The 27,144-nt window shown below is 40.0% G+C and overlaps 1 protein-coding gene across 1 annotated transcript in view; it reads right to left on the bottom strand.

The window, feature by feature from the left end:
- The window catches only part of FBXL7 (F-box and leucine rich repeat protein 7), a 409,742-nt gene that overhangs the window by 280,221 nt on the left and 102,377 nt on the right, over positions 1-27,144 (bottom strand). Inside the window, exon 2 of the mRNA XM_003133850.6 lies at positions 16,508-16,597. Within this exon, the coding sequence (XP_003133898.4) occupies positions 16,508-16,597 (90 nt within the window). The remainder of the gene's footprint in view (positions 1-16,507; positions 16,598-27,144) is intronic.

Below are 27,144 nucleotides of genomic sequence, written 5' to 3'. Positions count from 1 at the left end.
AGACTACATATTAATTTTTAAGTCATTCTCTGTTTTAATCTCTTTTCTTATATTTTCCAACCACAAATTGGCCCCTGTCACCATGAGCAAGAAGTCTCACATGATTAGTGCAAACAGAGAACACTTATTTCTACAATGCAAATACTAAAGATATGACAAGTAACTACTGATGAGATTTTATGAAAGTGCAGTCATATCAGGGGTTTTAACAGATTGTTAAAATATTGCTATATGTAGGTCCTTAGCTGTCACATATTAAATGAGCATATGAACATGAGTTTGATCTTCATTTCAGCCTAAGAAACCCAGTACACTTAGTTGTAAGCATTGCTTTTTCATAAGGAAAGCCCGTGGCACCCAAGGGTGACACAAAGGAAAAATGTAATACATGAAACAGTAAGAGACTGAGTTCTAGAAAAAGTGCTTCTCAATCTAGGAGTTAGAGAGGACCAGTATTTTTTCAGGCTTCCCATTCATATAAATAACTTGTAAAATGCAACCAAAATAAGAGAAACATAAAAGTTAAAAACAGCAAAAAAAAAAAAAAAAAAGCAGACACAAAATACAAGCCTATGCTCACCCCTTTGGATGCTGCAGCATGGTAAGTTGTTACAAAGGATTCTAATTGCTCTTATTTCTGTATTTGCCTTGACATAAGCAAATGGTTCACAGAATATCACTGAACACACTTTTTTTTTTCTTTTTAGGGTCACACCTGTGGCATATGGAAGTTCCCAGGCTAGGGGTCGAAACGGAGCTACAGCTGCCAGCCTACACCACAGCCAGAGCAACACCAGATCTGAGCCGTATCTGCAACCTACACCACAGCCCACAGCAATGCCAGATCCTTAACCCACTGAGTGAGGCCAGGGATTGAACCTGCATCCTCATGGATCCTCGTCAGGTTGGTCTCTGCTGAGCCACAATGGGAGCTCCCCTGATGGTACTTTTTTGTCATTCCTCTGTCATAAGCTACTAGGAAAAAATATGACTGAAAATGGGTCAGAACCATACTAGTCCCAAGCACTGTTACATCTTACCTGGCCCACAAGAGACATCTAATAGGCTTCCCCACTGCCCAATCCCAGGGCCACACAGCAGCCAGAGCAGATCTGTCTCTGTTCATGGTCCTCAGGGGGTGCCTCTTGGTCTTAGAATAAATCTATCATCTATATATGCCTTAGAGGATCCTACCAGAACAGGATCTTGCCTACTTGTCCAATATCTTCACTTCTCCCCTCTATAAGTTCAGAAAAGCCCTAAGCTTCCTCCAGGTCCAGGGCCTTCCCACAGGTTGGTCTCTCTTCATGGAATCATGCACTACCACCCATCCATCCTAAAAATTAAAAAGGGCTGCAAATACATCAATATCCATCCTGTGTAGTGGGAGAGTCAGCGTCCTTACCTTCAAATCCAGGTGGCTCTCTGACCATTGTGACTAACAGAATATGGTAGAAGCAATGCTGTGCCAATTTCTGAACCCAGCACCTGAGAAACTGGCAGCTTCCACTTGCCACCTCTTGAAAGAGTCTTCCTGGAACCCAGGGTAATCATCTAAGAAGAACCTGGAACCCAGAGCAATCATCTAAGAAGTCTAGTTACCCTGAACCCATCCTGCTAGAGAGGTCACCTATGGGCTCTCCAATCAACAGTCAAGCCATCTTAGGCAAGGTTTGGGCACACACTGTTGACCTTCTAGGCTAGTCTATTCATCAGCTAAATACCACCAGTGACCTCAGTCTGTACCATGTGGAGCAAAAGAATTACACTCAAGCTCTATCAAAACGTCTGAATGATAAAAACCACCACCACCAACAACAACAAAAAACAACCTGTGAAATATAATACATTGATTATTGTTTCAAGTACATAAATGTAAAAGTAGAAGGATGGCTTCCTCAAAGATGTCCACATCCCAACCCACAGAAACTTGAACATGTTACTTTACATGGTAAAAAGGACTTTGCAGATGAGATGAAGATTCTGGAGATAGTGAGATTATCCTGGACTGTTCAGGTGTACCCAAAGTCATCACAAAGGTCCTTAGAGAGGAAAGCAGAAGGATCAGAGTCAGAGAGAGATGTGAAGATATTATGCTGCTGGCTTTCAAGATGAAGGAAGAGACCATAAACCAAGCTGGAAAAAGTGAAGAATGGATTCCTTCTCAGAGCCTTGGGAAGAAACAAAACCCTGCCAAAACCTTGATTTTAGTCCTCTGAGACTCATGTAAGGCTTCTGACTTTCAGGACTGTAAGATAATAGGTTGGTGTTGTATTAAGCCACAAAGTTAGTGGTGATTTGCTATAGCTACAATGGAAAACTAATGCATTGAGTGGGAGGGTAACTTGATACACAACAATATACAACCAAAACACAACTCTCCCTGCCATCACACCTTTCCACATTTGTGTTCACACAAATCATTACCCTGCTAATTCTTGGTCATCACTCAGAACTTCAGCTGAAATTTTTACTTCTAGGTATGTATTAAAGAATGTATTCTCAGTATGTAATTTATTTCTTAGATTATATAATACCTAGGTTCCTACAAGATAAATACTTCCAGAAGGTCAGGTCTCTTTGGTCTATTTAGCTCACCAAGGAATTCCCATTCCACAGGCACAATAAATGGCATTCAGTAAATACTCAATGTAAATGAATACGGAATGAATCAGAATCTATGTAATGTGTTGGAACCTTAGGTTGGATACGTACATTAAGGAGAAAAATTGTGGTAGGAGAGTGTTCAACTAATGGGGGGGAGAAAAGTTTTAAAAACAGAAAAGCCTTTTAAAACTGTTTATTAAAAATACCGTGAAAGCAAGCGATCTCTGCATAAATGCGGACTAAATGCATATTTGAGTGTCAGGGATAAAAAACAGCAAGGTGTGATCTTCATCCAAAAATCTTAACTAATAATGAAAGAAACAACTGAATGTTTTGGTCATGTTACACTTCAACAAAATTCCAAAAACAAGCAGTCAAAGGAGATTAATCTCACCCTTACAAAAAAAAAAAAAAAAGAATCAAATTGAATCTTTTATAAATTTCCTCTTCAATAAGGAAAATTAGACAATATTGTAAAACACAAAAAAGAAAACTATAGTCATCCCTCAGTATCTAAGGAGACTGGTTCCAGGAGGTCCCACATATACCAAAATTTATGGATGCTCAAGTCCCTTCATAAAATGGCATGTATATAATCTGTAATTCTCAGTGATAATCATTGTTAAAATCTTATACTATGCCCCTTAGTCTTTTTCCTTTTAGACTATAATCCTACATACAATTGGGATCACATAAAAATATGCTGCTTCATCATCTGCATTTTTCATGAGTGTTTTCCCACACCATTAAACACTGTTCACCAACATGTTTTTAGTAGCTTAAACAGGACTTTGACATACTGATGTCTCAATAAAATATTTCACCAACATTTTATATGACAAAAGTTAAGAAACATATATCTACACATAAAACTCAGATTTGTAAGGTAATTTTCTAGTGTGAAATTCTTATATCATAGTATGTATACATTGTTTAAGGCTCTTGATTCACAGGTATCAGTGTTTTCTGATTGTTTAGGTATAATAAAAGAAGTTTGAGGAAAAAATATGCTACTTGAAGATTAACAACACAGACTAGCACATCAAAAGCTCTGAGAAGTTCAGCAATAAAAATGTGTTGAACTTAGCTTAATGGAGAGACAAATATTTTTAACACTCTAAAGATATTTTCTACCCCATACAGCATGCATTAGACCATGAACATGCTGGTGGTCTCCTTTAGCTTTATGACAACTTCTGCTTTTATGCTTGGAAAGATTCTTCTACCTCAAGATCATAAAACAAGTCATCTATATATAATTTGAATATTTAAAATCTTTCATCCATCAAGAATTTATTTTGGCATCAGGAACACATTAGGTCCTTATGTTCCTTTTCTTAAAAGTGAGCAGCTGATTTTCCTGTTAGGATGTAGGGACAAGGCTTAGCTCCCTTGTCTATTTATAAAGCCATCTTTATCATACCCTAAATTGCCATAGATAACTACATCTGCCTGAGTTCTCTGTTCTACCACACCAAGCTCAACCATACGACATTTCTTAAATTTTAGTAAATGCATTATATATTTTCATGATACTAAGGAAATGTTACTTTCATTACTCGTTTCCAAAATTTTTCCTGAATATCCTCATAGGCATATGTATCCATTCAACAAATGAGTTCAACATACAGAAGTACTTCAATGTTCATACTGTTATACATATGTAATTAAGTTGAATTCATCATCCGCATATGGTAGGTACTTAAAGAGACTCGATTTATTCTCTGAGGTTAAGAAAGTACAATCTGGTCAGGTTTCAAAATTAAAATCTTATTGGGATTTCCATAATAATAATGCTGAATTCATTAAGGGGAGACTCCTCTGTACAAAGTTTTCCTGTTGCAGAACAAAGTTGGATATGGAACTTAAATAAAGTGGCTGTGATTAAGCTGATGAAACTAAACCAGTAACATGCACAGGGATTCACACTATATATAATTTTAAAGTTTAATCCTCATAACCAACACATGAAGTAGAAAATATTATTATTCCTGGTTCACAGATGAGAAAATTACAGCTAAGGAACTCATGTCACACATGGATGGGGAGCTACAAAATCACAATTTTTTGTCTCACAGGTTTTTTCCATCTTGTTCAGCTTAAATGAAGAGTTCAACCTCTCATTGCATTTTCCAAATGCATCCATTAACAAGGATTCAGCTCTCTGCAAATCTCTGTGATTGGATGAATTTATTTCCCAATCTCCATCCTGACCAGCTCCAATCCAGCTAAGCAAAACACAAGAACTTTATAGGTTCCTAGTTTCTAAGAAATAGAATGCAGTTTGCAAAAATTAATATGAGGTCCAGGTTGGTCCTAGAATAACTCGAAAGAAAGAAAGAAAGAAAGAAAGAGAGAGAGAGAGAGAGAGAGAGAGAAAGAAAGAGAAAGAAAGAAAGAAAGAGAAAGAAAGAAAGAGAGAAAGAAAGAGAAAGAAAAGAAAGAAAGAAACAATATTATTTCCCTTTTTAGGAATGGTTTTTCCACCATTTTCTTCATAACAAGTCAGTGAACCCAAAAAAATGTGTGCACATTTAATAACTAGCCAATTCAGCCATATTTTGTGCCAATAAAATGAAACTTACTTCTCCAGTTTCATCAGTTAGAGAACCACAGGCTCAAATTTGGTACTTTGAGATGTCAGTAAATGAAGAATTGAAACAATTCAACGTATTGAGGTTAAAAGAGTTTAAAAGGGGATTTAATAAAATCAAAATGGTGAGAAGGAAGAACATATATTCCTCTTCCCTTAAAACTGAGGTGGGAGGAGCCATTGAAGAGCCCTAGAATTTTAGATTTCTAAGTTTATTTAATTTGCTAATCTAAAATGTTAAAACATTTTGAGAGAGAAACAAATTTTATTTATAGAGCTACTATTCAGACAACAACTTTTTGGTTTAAAAATGTTACAACATATGAAAACATAGAAACTAGAAACATCTTCTGTTCCATTATCCTTCCAACATGTCTATTCTGCTTCTAAAAGCTGTTTGTTCCTTTAACACAAAAGGAAACTAAAAATAAATTGATGGCAAATATTCCCATGATGTGCCTCAAGGTTCCCTAAGAATGGCATTACCCTATTTTTTCTGAAAAGTAACTATGATTCTTCCATATTACATTGCTTCTGCACAGTTTTTGTTGGCATAGTCTTATGTGGGCATAGTTTTGCATAACTTGGAAAGTTAATCAAGAGGGCCATTCTTAAAACCTTGAGTGACAACTCATTCATTCATTCAATAAGCACTTAATACATAAAAATTCTGGGGTAGCCATGGGGTATACAAAAGCTGGATAAAATACAGTTCTTACCTCAAAGAAGTTCAAGCTAGGGCAGCAATGACACAGTGGAGGTATGCTTTGAAGCATACACAAAATTCTCATGCAGTTGATATGCTGATTGAGCTGTAGTTTATTACCTGTCACTGCTACAGAGCTTGCATATCTGAGTATATTTGGGAATCCGATGGGGCAGGCCCAAGGTTATAAGTTTGGTTGCTGAATGTAGAAAATTTTAGGGCAAATGAAATTTCATGCTATAAGAATATACGTATAGTGCATTTACAATATACAACATTATAAATTAGTAAAATCAGTGTGTACTGCTACCTTAAAAAATACTTTCACTCCTGCTCTAACTTTACTGAAAGTGAGCCCACAGCAGCAGAAACCCTTTGTTTGATTCTCAGATTTATGTCTTAAATCTATTTCTCCACTAAAAGGACCCAGATTTGGGGGGGCACGACTGATTTGGTGTCATGAGCAGAAAAAAAGAAAATAGGGCGGGTCTGGAATATTTTTTTGTGGCTGGAGAGCCAAGTTGATTTTATAGCATGATGGATAGTGCTGGAAGGGCAAAGGAGACGCTTAAAGGTTTTTTGCAGAAGTTGTGAAAAGCCAAGCATCAAAGGAGAATAACAATTATTAATAATCAGAACAAAGTGAGTTCGTAATTTTAGACTCAAAAGAGAAAAGGTAATATAACTTGCATAAGTTAGTACAAGTTATATAAAATACTGTTATATACAGCAGAAGATAAACATAATAGAAAACTTACATTGGTGCTAATTGTAATACTAGAGGAGTGGTTTTTTAAATGGTTTTTATTTTTTCCATTATAGTTGGTTTACAGTATTCTATCGATTTCCTACTGTACAGAAAAGTGACCCAGTCTCTCTCTCACACACACACACACACACACACACACACAAACACACACACACACCCCTCCATTCTTTTTCTCGCATTATCCTCCATGATGCTCCATCACAAGTGACTAGACATAGTTCCCAGTGCTCTACAGCAGGACCTCGGTTGCTTATCCATTTCCAATGCAATAGCTTGAATCTATTAACCCCAGATTCCCAGTTCATCCCACTCTTTCCCCTCCCCCTTGACAACCACAGGTCTGTTCTCCAAGTTAATTGGAGCCTTTAGAAGTTGGCTCTGGCTCTATCTGTGTAAGTCAGGTGACTCCAAAGAAGGCAAGTGAACTGTCTCTGACTTCTCTAGGAAATCCATTCCCTCCAAGCATTTTGTGAGTTTGGTAGAGACTCACTAGAGATTTTCCCAGGACGCAGGAAAGCATCACTTTGGGCACCACCGCCCCACAAGCTGTTGGACCATCTCCCCAGCTCCCCATCCCTTCTCATCCCCATCAGCTGCCTCTTCACTCTGCGGGCTTTCCCCTGAGTCTCCTTCCTGTGAAACTCAGAATCTCTCTCCTGTGCAGAAGAATCTAGCTGTCTAAAGCTCACATCTGGAAACTCACCTACTCAAACTCACACAGTTATTTGGAAGAACAAATGTCCTTCAATGTACCAGGTGGCCCATTCCACCTTGGAAGGCAGCAGCCATTATAAACAGCAGGAAAACTCTCTAGTTATATTTATAATTATTAACTGTAGTACTATTTTCTTCCCAAAGATCGCACTCTTTATATAACAATTCCTCAATCATATGTTGATGACAATACATTTCTAGATTACTTGTATATTATTCCCTCACTAATGTGGATTTTTCTGGTTTTTTTAGGAATAGATAGGATGCAAAGACATGTCCTTTGTAACTAAAGTGCTTTTCTCTCATTATTTGTTATTCAATCTAACAGCCTTGGGTAGTCAGGACTTCCTGAGGAAGTGAGTTTAGCCTCAGGAAGTTATTTCCAAGTCAAAGAGGAAGTAAACAGACATGTTAACTTGGTTTCTAAGGTCAGATTATGTCCATGGCTGTAAAGGACAAATATTTCCAATATCAGGATATTTGTCCTAAAATGTTAGTTCCCAACCCCCTCCATATTCCTTCTTTGCCTTATATGGGCTCAGGAGTTGGCCCTTTAATGTAAAACTTTCCAGATAACCCAAAGGTAGCTGGTGGGCACAGAGTGTCATAGGATGATAGCCTAGTTGTCGTGGACAACTCCAGTTATATGGGATCCATGGAAAACCTCATACAAAGAAAGTGCAGCCGCCGTGTTAGTGACAGGATGTTCAAAGCACTTTTTAACCCTATTCATCACTGCCAGAGGAGGGTCTGTTTGGAACTCTCCACTCTTCCCCACGTGAGACCCAATGGATTTTTCCAAACTCTTCACACTTTTTCACTCCATGCATGCTGTACCATTCCCTTCACTTTCCACCTTCTCTTCACACAGCAGAAACCAAGTCCCAGGCTATCACGATGCCTTTCCAACTCCTCCAACCATAGCACGTCTTCAGATCACTTGGGACACAATCTCATACCACCCCAAATTACTACTGAACTGTTTCAGTAGGAATGAACTGCTATTCCATGCCCCACTCCCTGGGAATTGCCAAGGTTCTGGAAGCAATAGATCTGGTCATAAATTTCTCAGGGAACCAAACCTGTAACAGCAATATGGCCAAGGACGATTGTTTACGTCGTCAGAGTGTGAGGAAGACTCAAGAGCTACAGAATGGATGCTCAACTTAAATCCATTACATTAAACCCAAACTTAGTTTTGAAAATTCTTCTGATAAAAGAAAACACTCTTGAGGGCAGGGCTCATTCTCTGTGCTACCAGTTTGTGACTAACATTCATTTTGTAGCCCCCATCAGTGCTTAAACAAATGTATTCACAGTTAGATTATATCCTTTAATAAATTCCCATCTAGTTAAATTACTGATAACTTAAGAATGAGCCAGGCTCTTATTACAAATACATTTAGTTGTACTTGGATGAGCCAGAATGTCTATAGCTGAAATATATCAATTATTTGAGCGCTTTTTTACAAATGACAAAATGTAGGTGAAGGAAATAAACAGATTAATTTCACACACAGGGTTAGAATAATGAAAATCTAGTTTTTTTCCTCTCTCCCAACTCTACATAATGGCACTGAGGGACTCTGAATGTCTCGATTACTCAATTAAGTATTACTTTAAGATGGCCTTACACACACAAACACACACACTCCCTCACACACTCAATCACACAGAAACCTAATTTCCTTCTGAGACCATTAAATGGACATTTTCTGCCATTCTGGATAATTCATTTGGGAAGATAATTCCCTCAAGAAATTAAACTTAGCTCTGAGTCTTAGCTGGTACTTATGATTTCAATGGACATTTCTAGGCTTACATAACCATTTTGTGGATACTGAGGGGATGAGCGTTCCTCTGCTTAAACTAATCCTCAGATGCAAATGTGACTTCTTGATTAAATTGGGCACAGTGAATCTATAAAATGCTCAGATCTCCAGATATAATTGGTGCAGTTTTTCAGAAGTCACCTAATTTACAATTATGCGGTAGCTTTCACAATAAAGGAAACTTGATAAGGAAGCAGTTAAGTTGCTGATTTAATTACCAAAACGCATTAAGCTTCAAAAGCTAAAGCCTTGGAAAGCATTCCTAAATGATCATGAAATTTTCAAAAATCATTTAAAATTCAATTTTTAAAGGCCAAACAAATCTCTATAATAATAGGAATAAAAGGTCATCAACCTTCCTCATATACTGAATAAAAGCTCCTAAACACCACTTCTGACATTGGAAACTCTTCCTCCCCATAAGGTAGGTCCCTCCACCTCTAACCGTTCAACATGAAAAAAATGTCATTTTACCACTATTTTTAAAGAGATATTTTCACCATCATTTTCTTTCTCCAGTTTTTTATATTTGTCTTCCTATTTATCACTCTATTGGCTCTTGTGTTACAGACAGAATTTCATTCAACTGTAATAGACTGCTTCAAGGCACATTTCCAGACATCCAAGGCACATGGTCCAAGATGATATTTACCACGTGTGTGCATCTCCAATTAGAGAATAATTCCATGACTCAGTTTTAAAGGGAAAACAAGTAATACAACTAGTCTGTACTTTTTTTATCTTACATACACTACAGACCCTATATCATGATTAACTTACCCCTCAATTTCAGACCCTAACTCTGTCCGGGGCAGTGTATGAAGGGTACAGTTATGGTACCTGGAAATCTAACCCTTCAACAGTGCAGTATGAGAGCCAGCTTGGAATACTGACCTTTGCTTTCTATAACTGAGGATATGAAGTCAGTTTCCAGTCTATGAGTTGACCACGAAAGAGTTTCCATGAATAAAACTGGCAATCTAGACACGATTATGAGTTGTCTTCTGAAAAGTTATGTCTTATAAGTACTTTCAAAATATACGTTGACATAAACCTGTAACAATGATGAGTATGAAATTCTCAGCAGTTTTGCATGACAGTTACAAAACAAGCATTAAGAATTAAGCTTAGCACTCAGGGATCAAAGCCTATCTCTGAGACTTACTAGTTTTACATGACGAGGCCACCCTCATTCTTTCCCCGCTCCTTGCTCTTCTCTGCCAAATGGAAACATTCATACCTACTTCAGAAGGGAAGTATGCCGATGAAACAGAGTTGAATGCAATAATGCTCATGCAAGTACTACTAAGAGCCTGAAATAAGCATCCCGAAAATGTTTGTTGAATTTTCTGGATCATCAAAAAGGCCTTTTGGGAAACAGAATCTGCCTTCAGTTAAAAGCATCATCTTTCCCCTCCTGAGTGATTCATGTGAATCTTGTCTGAGGCATACATTCAAGGATTATAAGGAAGATAACATAAAGAAGACAAAGAAAATAAAAACAAAGCCAGATGCCTGGACATTTTCAAAATAACTCCATTTAGAACTGGTCTAATTTGGGCACTGAAAACATAAAAACCCAGGACTGTATAAATAAACTAGTGATTGTAGGTTCATGGAAAGAATATTACCACAAATTCTTCATAAATCAACTCGTTTCGCAGGGCTCAAATGAAACATTTGAAAATGAACTTCTTTCAGGGAGTTGATTAAATGGGTAATTTCACAAAATAAAGTTATGCGAATCTGTTGAAAGGTTGTTTGATGATGATGAACTGGCTTGCAGGTAGTTTCCATTCCCAGAAGCTAACCTACTCCAGTAGGCCAAGATCCCTTTTACCATTTGAAGCAGCTACTCTCCCTCCACTGAAAGTACTGATTCATGGGGACTCAAGAATCCGTACTAAACTCTTCTATATTTTTTTCTCTTTTTAGGGTCCACACCTGCATATGGAAGTTCCCGGACTAGGGGTCAAATCAGAGCTGCAGCTGAGGCCTACGCCACAGCCACAGCAACACCACATCCAAGCTGCATCTGGGACCTATGCTGTAGCATGAGGCAATGCCAAATCCTTAACACATTGCGTGAGCCAGGGATCAAACCCGCATCCTCACAGACACTATGTTAGGTTCTTAACCCACTGAGCCGCAACAGGAACTCCCCCAAACTCTTCTAAACAGCCGCCTCAGCTCTGTAACCAGCTCAAAATAAGCAGCGAGAGATCAGGTGGACAAAGTTGGAGAGTTAAATAGCTTCATGCTCTGAAGGCAATGGCTTTTTATTAAAGTTTCTGCTTTTTTCTAACTGGACCATCTTTCACTCAATACTGTGTCCAACTCCTGCCTGACGATATGTTAGGTGTGCATTCTTGAGCAAATCTCTTCATTTATCTGTGCCACAGATATTTCTTTGTAAAATGAGTATATTAGATCAGAAAATTGCCAAGGCCTTTTTTTTTTTTTTTGCTTTTTAGGGATGCACCCATGGCATATGGAAGTTCCCAGGCTAGGGGCTGAATTAGAGCTACAGCTGCTAGCTTACACCACAGCTCACGGCAATGCTGGATCCACAACCCACTGAGAAAGGCCAGGGATCGATCTCGCATCCTCATAGACCCTATTCAGGTTTTTAACTGCTGAGCCATGAAGGGAACTCCTGCCAAGGCTTTTGTGGTTTGTAAAAATCCTATGATTCCATAGTTCTCTGGCTTGAAGACTAACATGCATAAACAGCCATCACATCCATAAATTGTGTTGTCAGTTAGTTATCTGAACTTGAAAATGATTACAGAGCAGCTGAAGGAAGCTAACTCTTCATCAGCCAACTGCATTTGGCCTTTGAACTAACTGCCTCACTTTCCTCCAGCTCAAAAGAAGGCTGAGTTGTTGAGCTGTCCCCCTTAAAGCCACACCCTCATGCCCCACTTCCATGAAAGAAGCCAAAGCTCAACTTACTGTTCCTGGGAAGCTAGTTCATGATAACCTAATTCAACTGATTCTGCTTGCGGCTGAAGATGACTTTCAAATAGCTGAAGGTCAAAGGCCATTCTTTCTAGTACAAGAGAAAACACCCTGTGGTTGAGAAATACTAAAAAAAAAAAAAAAAAAAAAAGGAAGAGAAAGAATAGTAACACAACTGGAAAGAATTAAGCTGTGGCTTATGATGTTGGAATGCAAATTTTGCTGGGGAAAAAATGGAAAGTTTCCAGCTTTCTACACTTGAACCCAACCCCCCACAGTGTCAGAAAATCAGGAACTTAAACCAGCACAAGAAATACAATGGGCTTAAAGGAAACCTATACCTTATCAGAAAGAAAGCATTGCAGGCTGCCAATTCCTTGAAAGGGATGGCTTTAGAGTCACAAAATTAAGACTCATGAAACTTTTGCATGGCTTTGGACAGAACACTACCATCCAGTACAAAAAATACCATTCTCTTTTGGATTAAAAGCAAATTTTGGTTACTGTGAGGTGATGGATCACTAACCTTGCAGTAATCATCTTGCAGTAGACACATACATCAAATCTTCACATTGTACTCAATATTCTATGTTAATTTTACCCCAATAAACTGGCAAAAAATTAAAATTTTAAAAATGAAAAAAAAAATTGCATCACTATCTGACCCCACCATCCTCCATATCCGAGGGGAACAGCCTTATGACCCAAAGTAGATAAGCTGGAACTTGAGACAGAAAACAAAGACATAAGCCCTTAGCAGAGGCGTTGACTTAGCATGAATAAATAGGACACCCCAGTCATTACGGTTGCGTGATAAAATACTTAAATTCTAAGCTGAGGTTAGAGACGATCCAAGAAAAGCTAAAAAAATCAATTGATAAAAAGGTCAAGAAATCTGTGGGTCTAGAATCTCTCACGTCTTCCAGAGCTTCATGGGAGAATATGTTTTTACCACAATAAGTCCATTCTGACAGGGCACCACATGCTGGGCCATGAAATCTGCTAATCTAGGGTTTTGTTATGGTGGCTTTGTTATGGTGGCTTTCAGGCCAGCACTGGCCCCAAGGCCAGAGCACATCAAGAGAACCTTTTAGCCAGCAGCCCTGCACATTGGACTGGCCAAGACTCATCCAGTCACCACTGTTCAGACCTCCTCTCAGAGTTGGAAGGCAGCATATTAAAGAAATAGTTTGTGATGGTTTATATACAAGTCTGAAGGTCAGGCAGCAGTTCCCCCAAACCTATTTTCCTGTGTCACATTCAATGAGGTTTAGTAAATTTACCGAGCTGTATAACCACCATCCATCCAATTTTAGAACATCGTCATCTCCCCAGTAAGATAACCTCATGCCTATTAACAGTTCCCACCATCAACCCGGGACCACTGTTCCCACCACCAGCCCCAGGTCAGTGCATGTTAGGTGTGCCCCTCCCTCCCCTCCATTCTCAGGCACACAGCTTACTGACAAGCATATGATGCATAGAGTTGGTACCCACACGTTTCCTAGGAAAAGATGGTGCCTGTGTCATCAGGTTATCCCATGGAGGCTGGACACAAATGCACACATGTGCACTCACACAGACACATACATGCCACCAGCCTAGGAACCAAAACAACACCTTTCATCCAGCTCATCAAGAAGAAGTCAATACTGCTCCAAAATGCTTCCAACCCATTATAGGAATGGCCATGGTTTTCAAAAGCTGCAAAAAAACTGAATATGATCCTTCACAGTAGACATCATGTTTAGAAATCAGTATCACTCAGACTCGTAAAGGAGGACCTTGCCTATGCTTCTTGGTGACGATGTAGGTGAATTCAGAGGTTGAAAATTCATTAAGAGGATCAAAGAACTGAAGACAAATAACTATAATCAAACAGCTTCCAGAAAGCCACGTATACCATTGACCCAACATCTTCTTAACATCAAAAGTAAGACACAGTTCTAGAAACCAGTGGAAAGAAAAAGTAGAGAGGCATTTTTAAATGTGTGCTTCTGCAGTGTGTGTAAAAATCAATGTCCGCATTCTGCTGTCTTTTCTCTCATCGGTGTGTTACAGACAGTGGGTTCCCAGGTGTTTTCTAAGTGATGACGTGCATATTGTCAGGTAAACCCACCCTGTGGAGGTCAGAGAATGTGACCGCCTAATGGCTCATCCTGAGAGGCGGACCTGGCCTCTGTCACCCGCGCACCGAGAAGATTGACATAGCTATTACGCTTCCTTCTTGAAAAACCAGACTGATAGCATGAGACGAATTTGCTGCCAACATCCATGAAACATATTTTAATGTAACTAATACCCACACCCAATTCCTTTTTTAACACTTTTCACTATCACGGATTAAAAAACAAGAGCACAAAAATAGATTCATGCAAATAAACAGCAAAATGGCACATTTTTAAGTTTTTCAGATAAGCCAAAAAATGGATAGCGTCTGCCCTAAGGATGAGGTTCTTCTGCTTAAGAGTTTGGGAAAAAAAAAAAAAAAAATCCCATACCAGTTTAGCCCAGTTGCTGAAAATTGTTTCATATGAATATCTCATTTTCCCATTTTTTTCACCTGATATGCACTGCAATAAAAATGAATAAAACACTGGTTGGTCCTACACCAAAAGAAGATTCCTAGGAAAAAGGCGAAATAAAAATGAAAATTTTAAATCCCTATATTTTTGCAGCATAAAAAGCAAACATTTTTCAACAGAGCACATATATTTTTGTATTTTCTATTTTTGAAACAGAGAGAAAAATATTAAAAGAACTAAATCAGGATAGGAAACACTGAGAAATGCTTTCACATACTTTCAACTTTCTTTTTCACAGCCTCTAAATTAGGCAAATTACTGTGACCAGTGTGACTGTAAACTAATGATGGAAATTAGTAATAATCTTACAAAACACAGATTTTTTCATTACAGTGGATCATAAATCAATTAAATTGAAATGATTTCCACTCTGGCTCCTAAGAATCAAAGCAAAGGTCTCGAATCAGTTTACCCAGTCTGTACATTACATTAACTGAATTTCAAGAATGATCTAATTCCCACATTTGAATTAACAAGCAGAAAATGTACTTTGAGTTGCTAGCTAGTACTTGACTGCACTAATGCATACCCTCCAACCTGTTGGCCATCCAATGTTGGTTCAGTGTTGGTACAACAGCGCTAAGGCACACTAAGGCATTAAACACAAGGGAATACGATCAGTCATAAAAGCTATTTATCCATCAATCTAAGGATAATTAACACAAATAATGTATAATTCTTATTTGAAAGACACCAAGTCAAGGAAGGGCCAAAGAGATCTACACAACAGAGATAATAAACCTTTATCATTAATGCATAAACTGTAATGCAGATCAAAACAATCAAATAGCCCAGAGGACTGGCACCAGGCTGGAAGTATGCTTTCCCATATTATAAGCAGCAGAAATTAAGTTTCTGAAACAAGGACTGGAAATGTGTTCGCACAACACCGTACATGTTAGGAAAGTAGGCTCTAGACAGGGTTGTGAAAAAAAATCAACTGACACCTCACAGAGCCTTTCATTATGAACGGCATTAATGTCTTATATGGACCTCCATTCAACAATTGGTTTAGAAAGACCTTTTCTGGAGAAAAGAGGTCATTTAATTGTGCTTAACGTTAAAATAAAAGAAGCTGATTCCATAACTGGGTCAACTTTCTACTAAACAACTACCTCAGAAGCAATTATTTCACATTCAAACAAGTAAGTAATGACCAAAAAGCTATCTCAACTATTAGGAAGCAAATGAATTCCCAACACATGTTCTCCATATAGTCAGATTCTTCCTCAGGAATAACAATGCCACCAATCTTTGTCCTGACAAGCAAGCCTTTTCCCTTATTCTTTAAAGAATCAAATGAACCTCTTTTCCTACTCCAAAATATGGGGGGATTAGTTCAAGTTTCACGAATCACACGACTGTGACCTTCCAAATGTCAAAATCCTGAATTCCAAGCATTCCTATTTTGAAAGTTCTTGCAGCATCTTTTAACTGCAGCATGAGGATTTTACAATCAGAATGTTTTCCACACTGAAGAACAAGGCTTCCCAAAAGTCCGCCTGCTATATTTTCACAAAATAACAGCACCGGCCTTGAACCACACCCAAACAACTTCAGTCGACAATGAGAGCAATGCAACAAAAAGAAACCTGGGGAAACCTTGACCTTCTCATTTTTAAGACTCTCGTATTCTCCCACTCAGCAGAAGACAACTGAGACTCACACATTTTATGTGTCTTCCAAACACAGCCAGCCCTGTGAAGAGTGGGCAAGAGATAATGAAGTCCCGTTGCCTACCTTCGCTGGTAGCCACATTCTTCTGGGCTTGGGTTGGCGTGTGATCTGTACTTGAACTCACGTCGGATGAGATGCTTGAGCTGCCTTTGCCTAGAGAAAAGAACAAAGAGCAGCTTTTGAGTCTTGTCATTTCAGAACTGGACCACGGCCTCCACTCCATCCCATATATACCAAGCCAATCACTTGTTTCCAAGAAAGGAGCCATAATACCAAGAATGGGGTTTATTAGGTTTCTTGCCTTACACATTCAATATCTTCTGGGAAATACCTGACCCATGTCATAGTCCAACTAAAGCCCTGTTATAATATGGCTTGACTATATACTCAGACAATATTATAAAACATAGTCAGATATGATAACGTAATTTCATTTTGGCAACATGTGAATAAGAAAATACATGTGGGAAACACGCCTACAATATTAGTTTTTTCCTTGCAACTATAAACTATAGATTTCAAATCTAAGAAGGAGGCATTATCCAGGGAGAATCTGGATATTATCTGCTAGCTCCAAATAGCTGTATTACCTTAAAAAAAAAATTCCTGTTTTAATGGGCTTTTCATTAAAACAAAGAAAAAAACCTACTTTGTGTTTCTAATGTGGTTCTTTTCAACTGGGGGTGCCTCTCTCCACAAGGGGACATATGGCAATGGCTGGTATCATTTCTTTCTTTTTTTTAATATTTTTTTATTTTCCCACTGTACAGCAAGGGGTCAGGTTATCCTTACATGTATACATTACAATTACACTTTTCCCCCACCCTTTCTTCTGTTGCGACATGAGTATCTAGACATAGTTCTCAATGCTACTCAGCAGGATCTCCTTGTAAATCTATTCTAAGTTGTGTCTGATAAGCCCAAGCTCCCAATCCCTCCCACTCCCTCCCCCTCCCATCAGGCAGCCACAAGTCTCTTCTCCAAGTCCATGATTTTCTTTTCCGAGGAGATGTTCATTTGTGCTGGATATTAGATTCCCGTTATAAGTGATATCATATGGTATTTGTCTTTGTCTTTCTGGCTCATTTCTAATTGTCAAAACTGAGGAAGGTGCTACTAGCATCTAGTGGGCAGAAGCCAGGGATGCTACAGGTCATCTTACAAGGCAGCACCCACAAGAGACAGTTATTGAGTCCAGAGCATCGCTTGTGCTGAGGTTGAGAAACTCTAGTCCAAGTAATCTAAGCTCCACTGACAGCTGAGTTTCCATCTTTCTTTCAATTTGAACGCACACATTAATATTGCTAATCATTCTCCCACTGTCACTCAAAAGTCGACAAATATGTTGTGAGCCACACGGGAAGTCCAAAAGTCGACAAATATGAATCACACTCACTGGATAGGGAAGGAAGAGCCAATGACCATGGTGGGCACAATTCTAAGATGATCCCCATGGTACCTGCTACAGATGGAATTTGTGTGTTCCCTAAAACTCATATGTTAAAACCTAATCCCCAGTGCAATGGTATTAGAAGGTGATTAGCCTTTTGGAGGGGATGATTAGGTCATGAGGGCAGAGACCTCATGAATGGGCTTAGTGCCCTTACTGCAAAGACCTCAGAGTGCTCCCTTGCCCCTTCCATCACGTGAAGACAAAGGAAAAGACAGCTCGTGATGAACCAGGAAGCAGGTCCTCACCAGACACCTTAATGTCAGACTTTTCAGCCACCGGAAATGTACGAATTACATTTCTGGGAGTTTCCATTGTGGCTCAGTGGTAGCAAACCTGACTAGTATCCATGAGGATGAGGGTTCGATCCCTGGCCTTGCTCAGTGGGTTAAGGCTCCGGCATTGCCATAAGCTGTGGTATAGGTCGCAGACACAGCTCGGATCTGGCATTGCTGTGGCTGTGATGCAGGCTGGTAGCTAGCCTGGGAACTTCCATGTGCCATGGGTGCAACCCTAAAAAGACAAAAAAAAAAAAAAAAAAAAAAAAAAAGAATTAAATTTCTGTTGTCATAAGCCACCTCGTCTATGGTATTTTGTTGTAGCAGCCTGAACAGGCTAAGCCAATTCCCACATCCTTGGTGATCTGCTCCTCTTGAGTGTGGACAGAACTTGCAACTTATCACTAAGCAACAGGACATGACACTGGTGAGAAGATTCTGCAAATGTAATTCAATTTCCTATAGCATTAACGTTAATCAAAAGACTGATTATCCTGGGTGGGCCTGAGCTAAATACTAAAGTAAATGATTTTTAAAAGCACAGAGGAGAGAGACCCTTCCTGCTTAAAGAAGCAAACCACCATAAACTGTGGCTGCCATGAAATGAATTCTACCAACCCCACATGAGCATGGAAGAGAGGACCCTGATCTCAGATGAAAAAGCAGCCCTGGCCAATGCCCTGATTGCAGCTTTGCGAGATCTGGAACAAAAGATCCATCTAATCTAAGTCCAGAGTTCTGCCCCAAAGTAAACAGTGAAGTAATAGATGTATCTTTTTTTTTTTTTTGTCTTTTTGCCACTTCTTGGGCCACTCCCGCGGCACATGGAGGTTCCCAGGCCAGGGGTCCCATCAGAACTGCAGCCGCCAGCCTACACCACAGCCATAGCAATGCGAGATCCGAGCCACGTCTGTGATCTACACCACAGCTCACGGCAACGCCAGATCGTCAACCCACTGAGCGAGGGCAGGGATCGAACCCGCAACCTCATGGTTCCTAGTCGGATTCGCCAACCACTGCGCCACGACGGGAACTCCATAGGTGTATCTTGTGTTAAGCTGCTACTAAATTCATGGTAGGTAATCTGTCATGTGGCAATGGAAAACTAAAACAATGACCAACCAATTACGTCCCAAATGAACTCTTTTCATTCCACAAGTTATGATCTAAACTCTTACATGCAGCTGAGAAACACTATTTTCCAACAGTCGTCCCTGCACAGTAGTAATACCCTAGTGAGGTGGTGTGAGGTTAAAAAAGGACCAAGTAGGGATTTGCCACTGTGGTGCGGTGCGTTAAGAATCTGACTGCAGCAGCTAGGGTCACTGCAGAGGTGTGGGTTCGAATCCCAGCCCAGCAAAGTGGGTTAAAGGATCGGGCTTTGCCACAACTGCAGCACAGGCTGCAGCTGTGGCTTGGATTCCATCCCTAGCCTTGGAACTTCCCTATGCCATCAATGCAGTCACAAAAAGAAAAAAAAAATTACTTAACTTAAAAAATTAAAAAGGACAAAGTAGAAAAGCATCAATGGGCTTCACACAAAGGCTCTTCAGGATTTTGTTTACTAATGTTGACAGCAATAAAACAATCCAAGTTCATGGGCAGTATCACCTGAGCAGCAACAGCAAATGGTTGCTGTTTCTTCTCATCACTGTGCATTGCTCATAGTGACTTATGGCTCTGAAAGAATTCTGTTGCTCCCACCATCTCTGCTCACTTCACAGCCTCCTCCCTCAGAGTTAGCAGAGACAGTGCAGAAACTCTCCCTTAGTTTGTGGCAGGCTTCTTGTAGCCTGGCAGTGCCATTTATCTGTCATGGTTCATCTCTGGTGGGGGCTGACATAAAAACTGTAAGACTTTACACACACACCCCCAATCAACTTTTGTCCCTTTGGGCATGATGTCATCTCTGTAAAGAATGTATACCTTCTGATAAGTAACCTCCATAAAAAATGTATACCTTTCGATAAGTAAAATACTTTTGAATGTCTATTTATTTAATTTAATTTAATTATTTACTTATTTATTTATTTTCTTTTTAGGGCCACACCCACAGCATACGGAGGTTCCAAGGCCAGGAGTCGAATCAGAGCTGTAGCTGCCAGCCTACACCACAGCCACAGCAACACCAGATCTGAGCCACGTCTGTGACCTACACCGCAGCTCACGGCAATGCCGGATCCTTAACCCCCTTAACCCACTGAGCAAGGCCAGGGATTCAACCCACCACCTCGTAGTTCCTAGTCAGATTCGTTTCTGCTGCGCCACAAAGGGAACTCCAGAATGCCTGAATATTTAATGAATTAAATAATTAAGGAAAGAAAGATAACAGAGAGTTGGCTATAGTCCATTCTTGTCATAGTCTATGAAGTCGCTGCAAACAGTGAATTAACACGGAGTCATTGCTTTGCGGGGAGCACAGGATTAGGTAAATGCGAACCTCTGATCTCATTTTGGTGAACCCTTCAATGCCTAACCTTGTTTTATGTATGTTTTTAAAGACACTTTACTTAATATATATTGTTCATGCCTAGCACTGAACTCAAGGCCAACACCGTGACTTAAGCCTAAAGGAAGCCCATCTAACACATGTAAAGCCCATCACATCCCCCTTGCACTCAGGAACACCAGACAGGCCGCTCTTTGACACTACACTTGGGGGACACTTCAGATTGGGAAATCACCATAAAAAGAACAGAAAATGTGAAAAACATGGCACTAAATAGACTATAGCGGGGACACTTAATTGCAGCATGAGAGCTGAAACAAGAAGTCACCCTGCCCACCTGGCCATTCAAATTCTCCACCACTCTGTTCATGTCTAGTCTAAGATGACCACGAAAGCACTGTGAGTCTTCATCTGGGGTTACAAATAAATTTCAGTCAGTAGGCAAATCAGCAACTATGGACTCCACAAACAGTAAGGACTGACTACATTAGTTTTTACTACACTTAAGTGAATAGAGTGTTGGATCTAGACTCAGGAGGCTGGGGTTTCTAGCCTGGACTTGTCACTTTCTAGTATTGAGCAATTATTAAACCTCTCAACGCATTGTTTTTCTCTACTATAGACAGGGTAAGGTTAGAGTAAATAAAATAATACAGATATATCGCTTAGGAAAGTACATTTAGAAAAGTCAATCAATCTTAATGTAACGAGGTTCATATTTTGGATACCATTAATACATTCTTCTCTCCTGCCTTGCTTCTGGTCCCCAGGGAGCTCAAGTGGAGGGGAAAGGTGTGTGTGTCGGGGATGGGAAGAAAGGAGACTTATAGAGGAAATGTCACAGGAGCAACTTAGAAGGAAAAGAAAGTGATGTTTGGCCTCTAATAGTCAGAAGCAAATCTGCAGTATGACAGTGTTCTTATAAGTCCAAGCTATTGTCTACATTTCTTACCTCCTTTAGCAAATCAAAGGTCAGGCCTGTCACCTTAAACCCTGGAGTTTTACATAAGGGAAGTCCAGACCAGAGGGCAGTGGTGGGAAGATGGGACAGGCAGCCCAGCCTAGGGAAATACTGGAAAGGACTGGGCGGGGATGGGAGTACCTCCTTCACCTTTTGCAAATGTCATGGTGTCGTGGTGCCCAGGCTTTAGTGTCTGTATCAGTCAGGCTTCTCCAGAGAAATACAATTGGAGATATATATATGTATCTCCTATCAGGATAAACGTAAGGACCAGGGGAAATTATAGTATTGTTTCTATAAATATACATAGTATCATTCATATATGGATATATGTAGGACATTTATATATTTATATATCTATATACAAATACATATTAGATAGATTGAAAGAAAGAAAGACAGAAGGATCAGAATCACAAAAAGAGATTGAAAAGAACTGGCTCACAGAATAGCTGGAGCTGACAAGCTGGAAATCTGTAGGGTAGACAGTAGGATGGAAACTCAGGCAGTTAATGCCGCAGCCTCGAGGCAGAATTCTTTCTTTTCCACTAAAGCTCACATTTCGCTTGTAAGGTCTTCAAGAGACTGGATTGAAGTCCCGTCATCCAATCAAGAGTCATCAAAGGTAGTCTCCATACAGTCAATCACATCTACAAAACACCTTCATAGCAACAGCTAGATTAGTGCCTGATTACATCGGTGGGTACTGCAGCCTGGCCACTCTGACACATACAGTTGCCCATCACAGTATTAGAACCACATGAGTTTACAATCCATATCCACCACTTCCATGCACCATGCCCGGAAGAAAATCTCTTAAACCCTCTAAGCCTCATTGCCTTCTCCATAAAATAGGAATAAAAACAAACAAAAAATTCCATCTATTTCCTCTAGTACCCCCACCTTTCAGGGCAGGAGAGGTTGCTCTGAACTATGGCTTATAAAGCTTCAGTCACATCCAGTCTGGTGAGGTCCATGCATGATTGTTTAACACTGACCCGTTTATCACCATTCAATTTGTATTGGAAAACAAGAAATGAAATTTAAAACATTAATTATTATTTTACTATATATTACATATACATATAAATTAAATTACATATGCCTTATATATGCAGTAAAAATCCTTCGAACATAAACAAGGTTGGCCATTCTGCTCTCTATCCAACGGCTACATGAAAGTTTGTTTATTTGACCAATGGCCAAAACCCCCATTAGGGGTTGTTGGCATATCCAAACTGTGCCTGTTGGATTCGGTAAAGTAAAATTTTGCTCTTTATTGAATTTCCTCCCATGTGGGGGAAAGGCCCACATGAGAGCAATTGAACAATTAGGTACCAAGTATAAAAACATCAAAGCAAGTGAAGACTAATAATGCACTGAGGTTGGTAAGAGTTGCCTATAACAGGTGAATAAAGACACATACAGTTCTGAACCATAGTATGGATAAATTAGGTGGTGGGTGGATCATTTCGGTCACTTGAGGCACACCGTTAATCCAGGAATATTAGCAAAAGAATGTGACTCCCATCGGGAATTCCTTCAAGCTTTTTGTTAGAAGGTGCCAGATTTTCCCAATGTCTTAAGAGAAAGTGAATGTTCATTAAATGGGACCACCTAAGAATGGGATTTTAGGTCTCCTTTAAAAAATTCCCATATATAAAACCGCAACACTGGAGTTTTCATTGTGGTTCAGGGGGTTGAGAACCCGACTTGTATCCATGAAGATGTGAACTGGGTCCCTGGCCTCCCTGAGTTAAGAATCTGGCATTGCCACAAGCTGCAGCATAGGTTACAGATGCAACTCGGATCCCGCATTGCTGTGACTGGGGCATAGACCTCAGCTGCACTCCAATTCGACCCCTGGCCTGGGAATGTCCATACGCCACCGGTACAGCCCTAAAAGAAAAAAAAAAAAAAAAAAAAAAAGCTGCAACACTAAGCTTTTTCTCTCTTCTCATCTCCTGTGCCCCGGCTGATTTTGCAAATGCAGATATTTAAAACACAACAGTCAGACATTCCATTGTTACTCATTGATAACATAAGGAAGGTAAAAGGAAATAGAAAAGATCAATCAATACATAACAAAAAATGAATCAGTGGGGTTCTATGATTTCTAACATTCTTAAGCATCCCAAGAAATCACGGGCAAAATTGATTCCCTTTATCAATTCCAGATTATATGCACTGAATTCATTCCTGTGGATTTCAGCTGCAGACTTCTGATATGAAATCCACAAAGGACCATGTGAACCCATGTGGGGGCCTGAGCCCCTTATTTCCTGTTTCTATCAAGTACCCTGTTTCCAAGCAGCTCTTGTATACCATGAGAGCCTGATTTAATATTAAATGTCCACACCAAAGGAAAGAGAATTTTTTTTCTTTATCTCAGAAATAGATCAAGGGAGCAGTGGGTCATGTTTGTGTGTTGAATTCAATGTTATTTTCCTGATTGTTATCTTGAGATGGTTTCTTATCTTCTTTGATCCACAGTTCAAATGTCTGTATATACAGAATAATAATATTAGTTATCTCAAAGAATGATTTGGCTTAATCTCTGGCCCAGGTGCATATGAGTTTCTGGAAAGAAACTGAACACATATTGTGAAAGCGTATTAGCTCTTTCAGGCCAACGGGATTTAATAGATGAGTTCTCTGGAGTTGGACATGCTGAAGTAGAGAGAAATGAGGAATCAAATCCTGAGCCACTACTTTACTGTATTGTGAGTGAAAAATTGTGGCTGGTGTCCTTTGCTTTGCTCCTCCTCCTTTTGTTCTCTCCTGAAGGTTGGCAATGCAGTCTAAGGAGGACAAGATGAAGAAAGGAAAGAAAATTGAGAATACGCAGTCATGTTTTGTTTTCCTTTCAAACCATTTAATGTCTTAATAGGAACTTTCTTTCCTGCAGTTTCGCAAAGCTCCTAATAAGTGACCTCATGGCCACTGAGCAGGACACAGAGGCTCTAGCTGGCGGGTGGTCCAGGGCAGAGACAGGGAATGAGACAAGTTAACTGAGCATCTACCTCACCCTGCCCATGTGCTTTGCCATTCCTCTAAGAGGCTGCCCTTCTCACAATTTTATGTTCAGCCCAAGAAAAGCCAAGGACACTTTTCGTCATTTGCCTCATTGCTGAGTGACACAAGATATGGTTCAGGGTGCTGCTTCTTTATCATTACTTTAAAAATATATATAGGGAGTTCCCGTCGTGGTGCAGTGGTTAACGAATCTGACTGGGAACCATGAGGTTGCAGGTTCGATCCCTGGCCTTGCTCAGTGGGTTAAGGATCCGGCATTGCCATGAGCTGTGGTGTAGGTCACAGACGCGGCTCGGATCCTGCGTTGCTGTGACTCTGGCGTAGGCTGGCAGCTCCAGCTCCGATTGGACCCCTAGCCCAGGAACCTCCATATGCCGTGGGAGCAGCCCTAGAAAAAAGCAAAAAGACCAAAAAAAAAAAAAATATATATATATAACATACAATTTGTCATTTTCACTAGTTTTACTTGTACAATACAGTGGCATCCATTATATTCACATGGCTGTGCAACCATTACTACTGTTTACAAAATGTTTTCATCACCTGACACAGAAATTCTGTACCATTATGCAATGACTCCCCATTCCTCCCTCCCCTAGCCCCTGTTAACCTCTCATCTACTGTCTGTCTCTATGAATTAACTTAGTCTATATATTTCATAGAAGTGGAATCTTCATCTCTTTGTGTCTCGCTTTCTTCACTTACCATGTTTTCAAGGTTTCACTAGGCTGCAGCCATAACCGTACTGCATTCCTTTTTACAGCCAAATAATATTCCATTGTGTGTACACACAACATTTGAGGGCATATTGATGGGCACTTGGGGTGTTTCCACCTTGTGACTACTGTGAATAATGCTGCATGACAGGGTGCTGGCTTTGGTACTTGTGGTTTCTAACTTTGAAACTTCTAGTGTTTGTTGTTTCCAGCTGAAATCAGATCCTGAGAGCTGCGGCAGGAGCAGGCCAACAAAGTACACAGAGTTCTTCCAGGAGAGGAACAGGGTCAACCCCACTGCTGAGTCGGCAGCTCCTCCAGAGCCATTTACTTAAAATCCTGCTGCAGCTTCCAGCCACATCATAGATGCTAACAGAACAGCACGGGGCTTTGGGATCCAAACACACACCTGCTGCAAAGCTCGGCTCTTCAGAAACCTGCGGGGATTTGACTGGAGTGAGACAGCCAGGGGATGCCTGGGGATGACCCCTTTCACCTCTGCATAAGGACAGTCCCCAGTCTCTCTAAGAAAAGCAAGATCTTCGGCCGCAAGGCAGGAGGGGGGTGTCCCTACTCCAATACTGCACGAGAAAAACTTTGGTGTGAAAAAGAAGCCCAGGCTTAACCGCACACAGGATCTTGCAGGTATCAAGTCACTTACGTGGTGTTAGCTTAGAAGCCAAAGCTAAAGAAAGAAAGAAGTAAATAGAAATGCTTTAAGTCCATCCAGAATCATTCCACATCCTACTAGTGTCATTCTCTTTACCTTGGTGAAGAAAGACTGCATTTTTCGACTAAAATCTCAATTAAAGCCAGTCTTTTCTGCCTTTGTGCTAGAGGCCATGATGACTAAAAAGAAAAAGAAGGAAGGCACGTGATTCTGACATAGTCCTCTTAAAACAAATCTATGGAAGGTGTCAGGTGGCTGCCAGTGTGACTAAAGCATGAGATGTCACCCCAGATGGCACAGAGCCTGCCACCCACTGCTTAGACCCAAATCTTGGCTTTGCTTCTAATTAGCCAGTTGAGTTGAAGGAAGTTTCCTTAGTTTCTGAGAACCTCAGTTTCCCCAACTGTGAAATGGAGTAGAAACAGCTATGAGAATAAAATGAGGTCAATTGCTCATAAGACATATACATAGAACAGCTACTTCATAGATGCTAGCCATTATTAACCATCCTCCCTGTTTTTATTCTTAATCAATAATTCCATTTAATTCAACTGCTAACTCTATTGCCTGTGAAGGATTATGATCAGCACTAGAAAAAACAAAGACACAGTCTATGAGTGGGGAGGTAAACCATAGACACAGGAATAGAACTAAACATAAATGCAGTATGTTTAAAACATCAAACAGAATCATTAAGCGATATTACCAAATGCTATTTGACTCACAAAATTTCATTGCTCTTTAGTGTGACTGTTTTTTCTATATAATGATGTTTAAAATATGTAGGTTGATTGCAAACAATCTGGTCTGTCTTCTTTGTCATGGTCTGTGCATGTGGGTCAGAAAAAGAATTTTCCAGCATGCCAGGTGAAGGGAAAGGAGAGCTTATAGACCTAAGAGACACTACGAGTGTAGCGGGCAGTCTTCCTGATCATCAAGGCAAGTCAACTCTGAGCATGTGCTCGTGTTTGTTTTTATAGTCCAGCAAGAGGAGAGGTCTCAGGATACACTAGCTGACCTGCTGATTGGCTGGGGAAAGAGGGCTTTTGGTTGGCTGGGGGCATATAAGGCCCCTATAGGAGCAGGGTGAGAGGTGGGCCATATAACCTTTCCTAGTAGGGGGCAGGAAGGAGTAGGCCA

The sequence above is a fragment of the Sus scrofa genome, chromosome 16 (genome assembly GCF_000003025.6).
Source record: "Sus scrofa isolate TJ Tabasco breed Duroc chromosome 16, Sscrofa11.1, whole genome shotgun sequence".
In the NCBI taxonomy this organism is placed as follows: domain Eukaryota; kingdom Metazoa; phylum Chordata; class Mammalia; order Artiodactyla; family Suidae; genus Sus; species Sus scrofa.
This window is presented reverse-complemented; position numbering and strand designations above follow the sequence as displayed.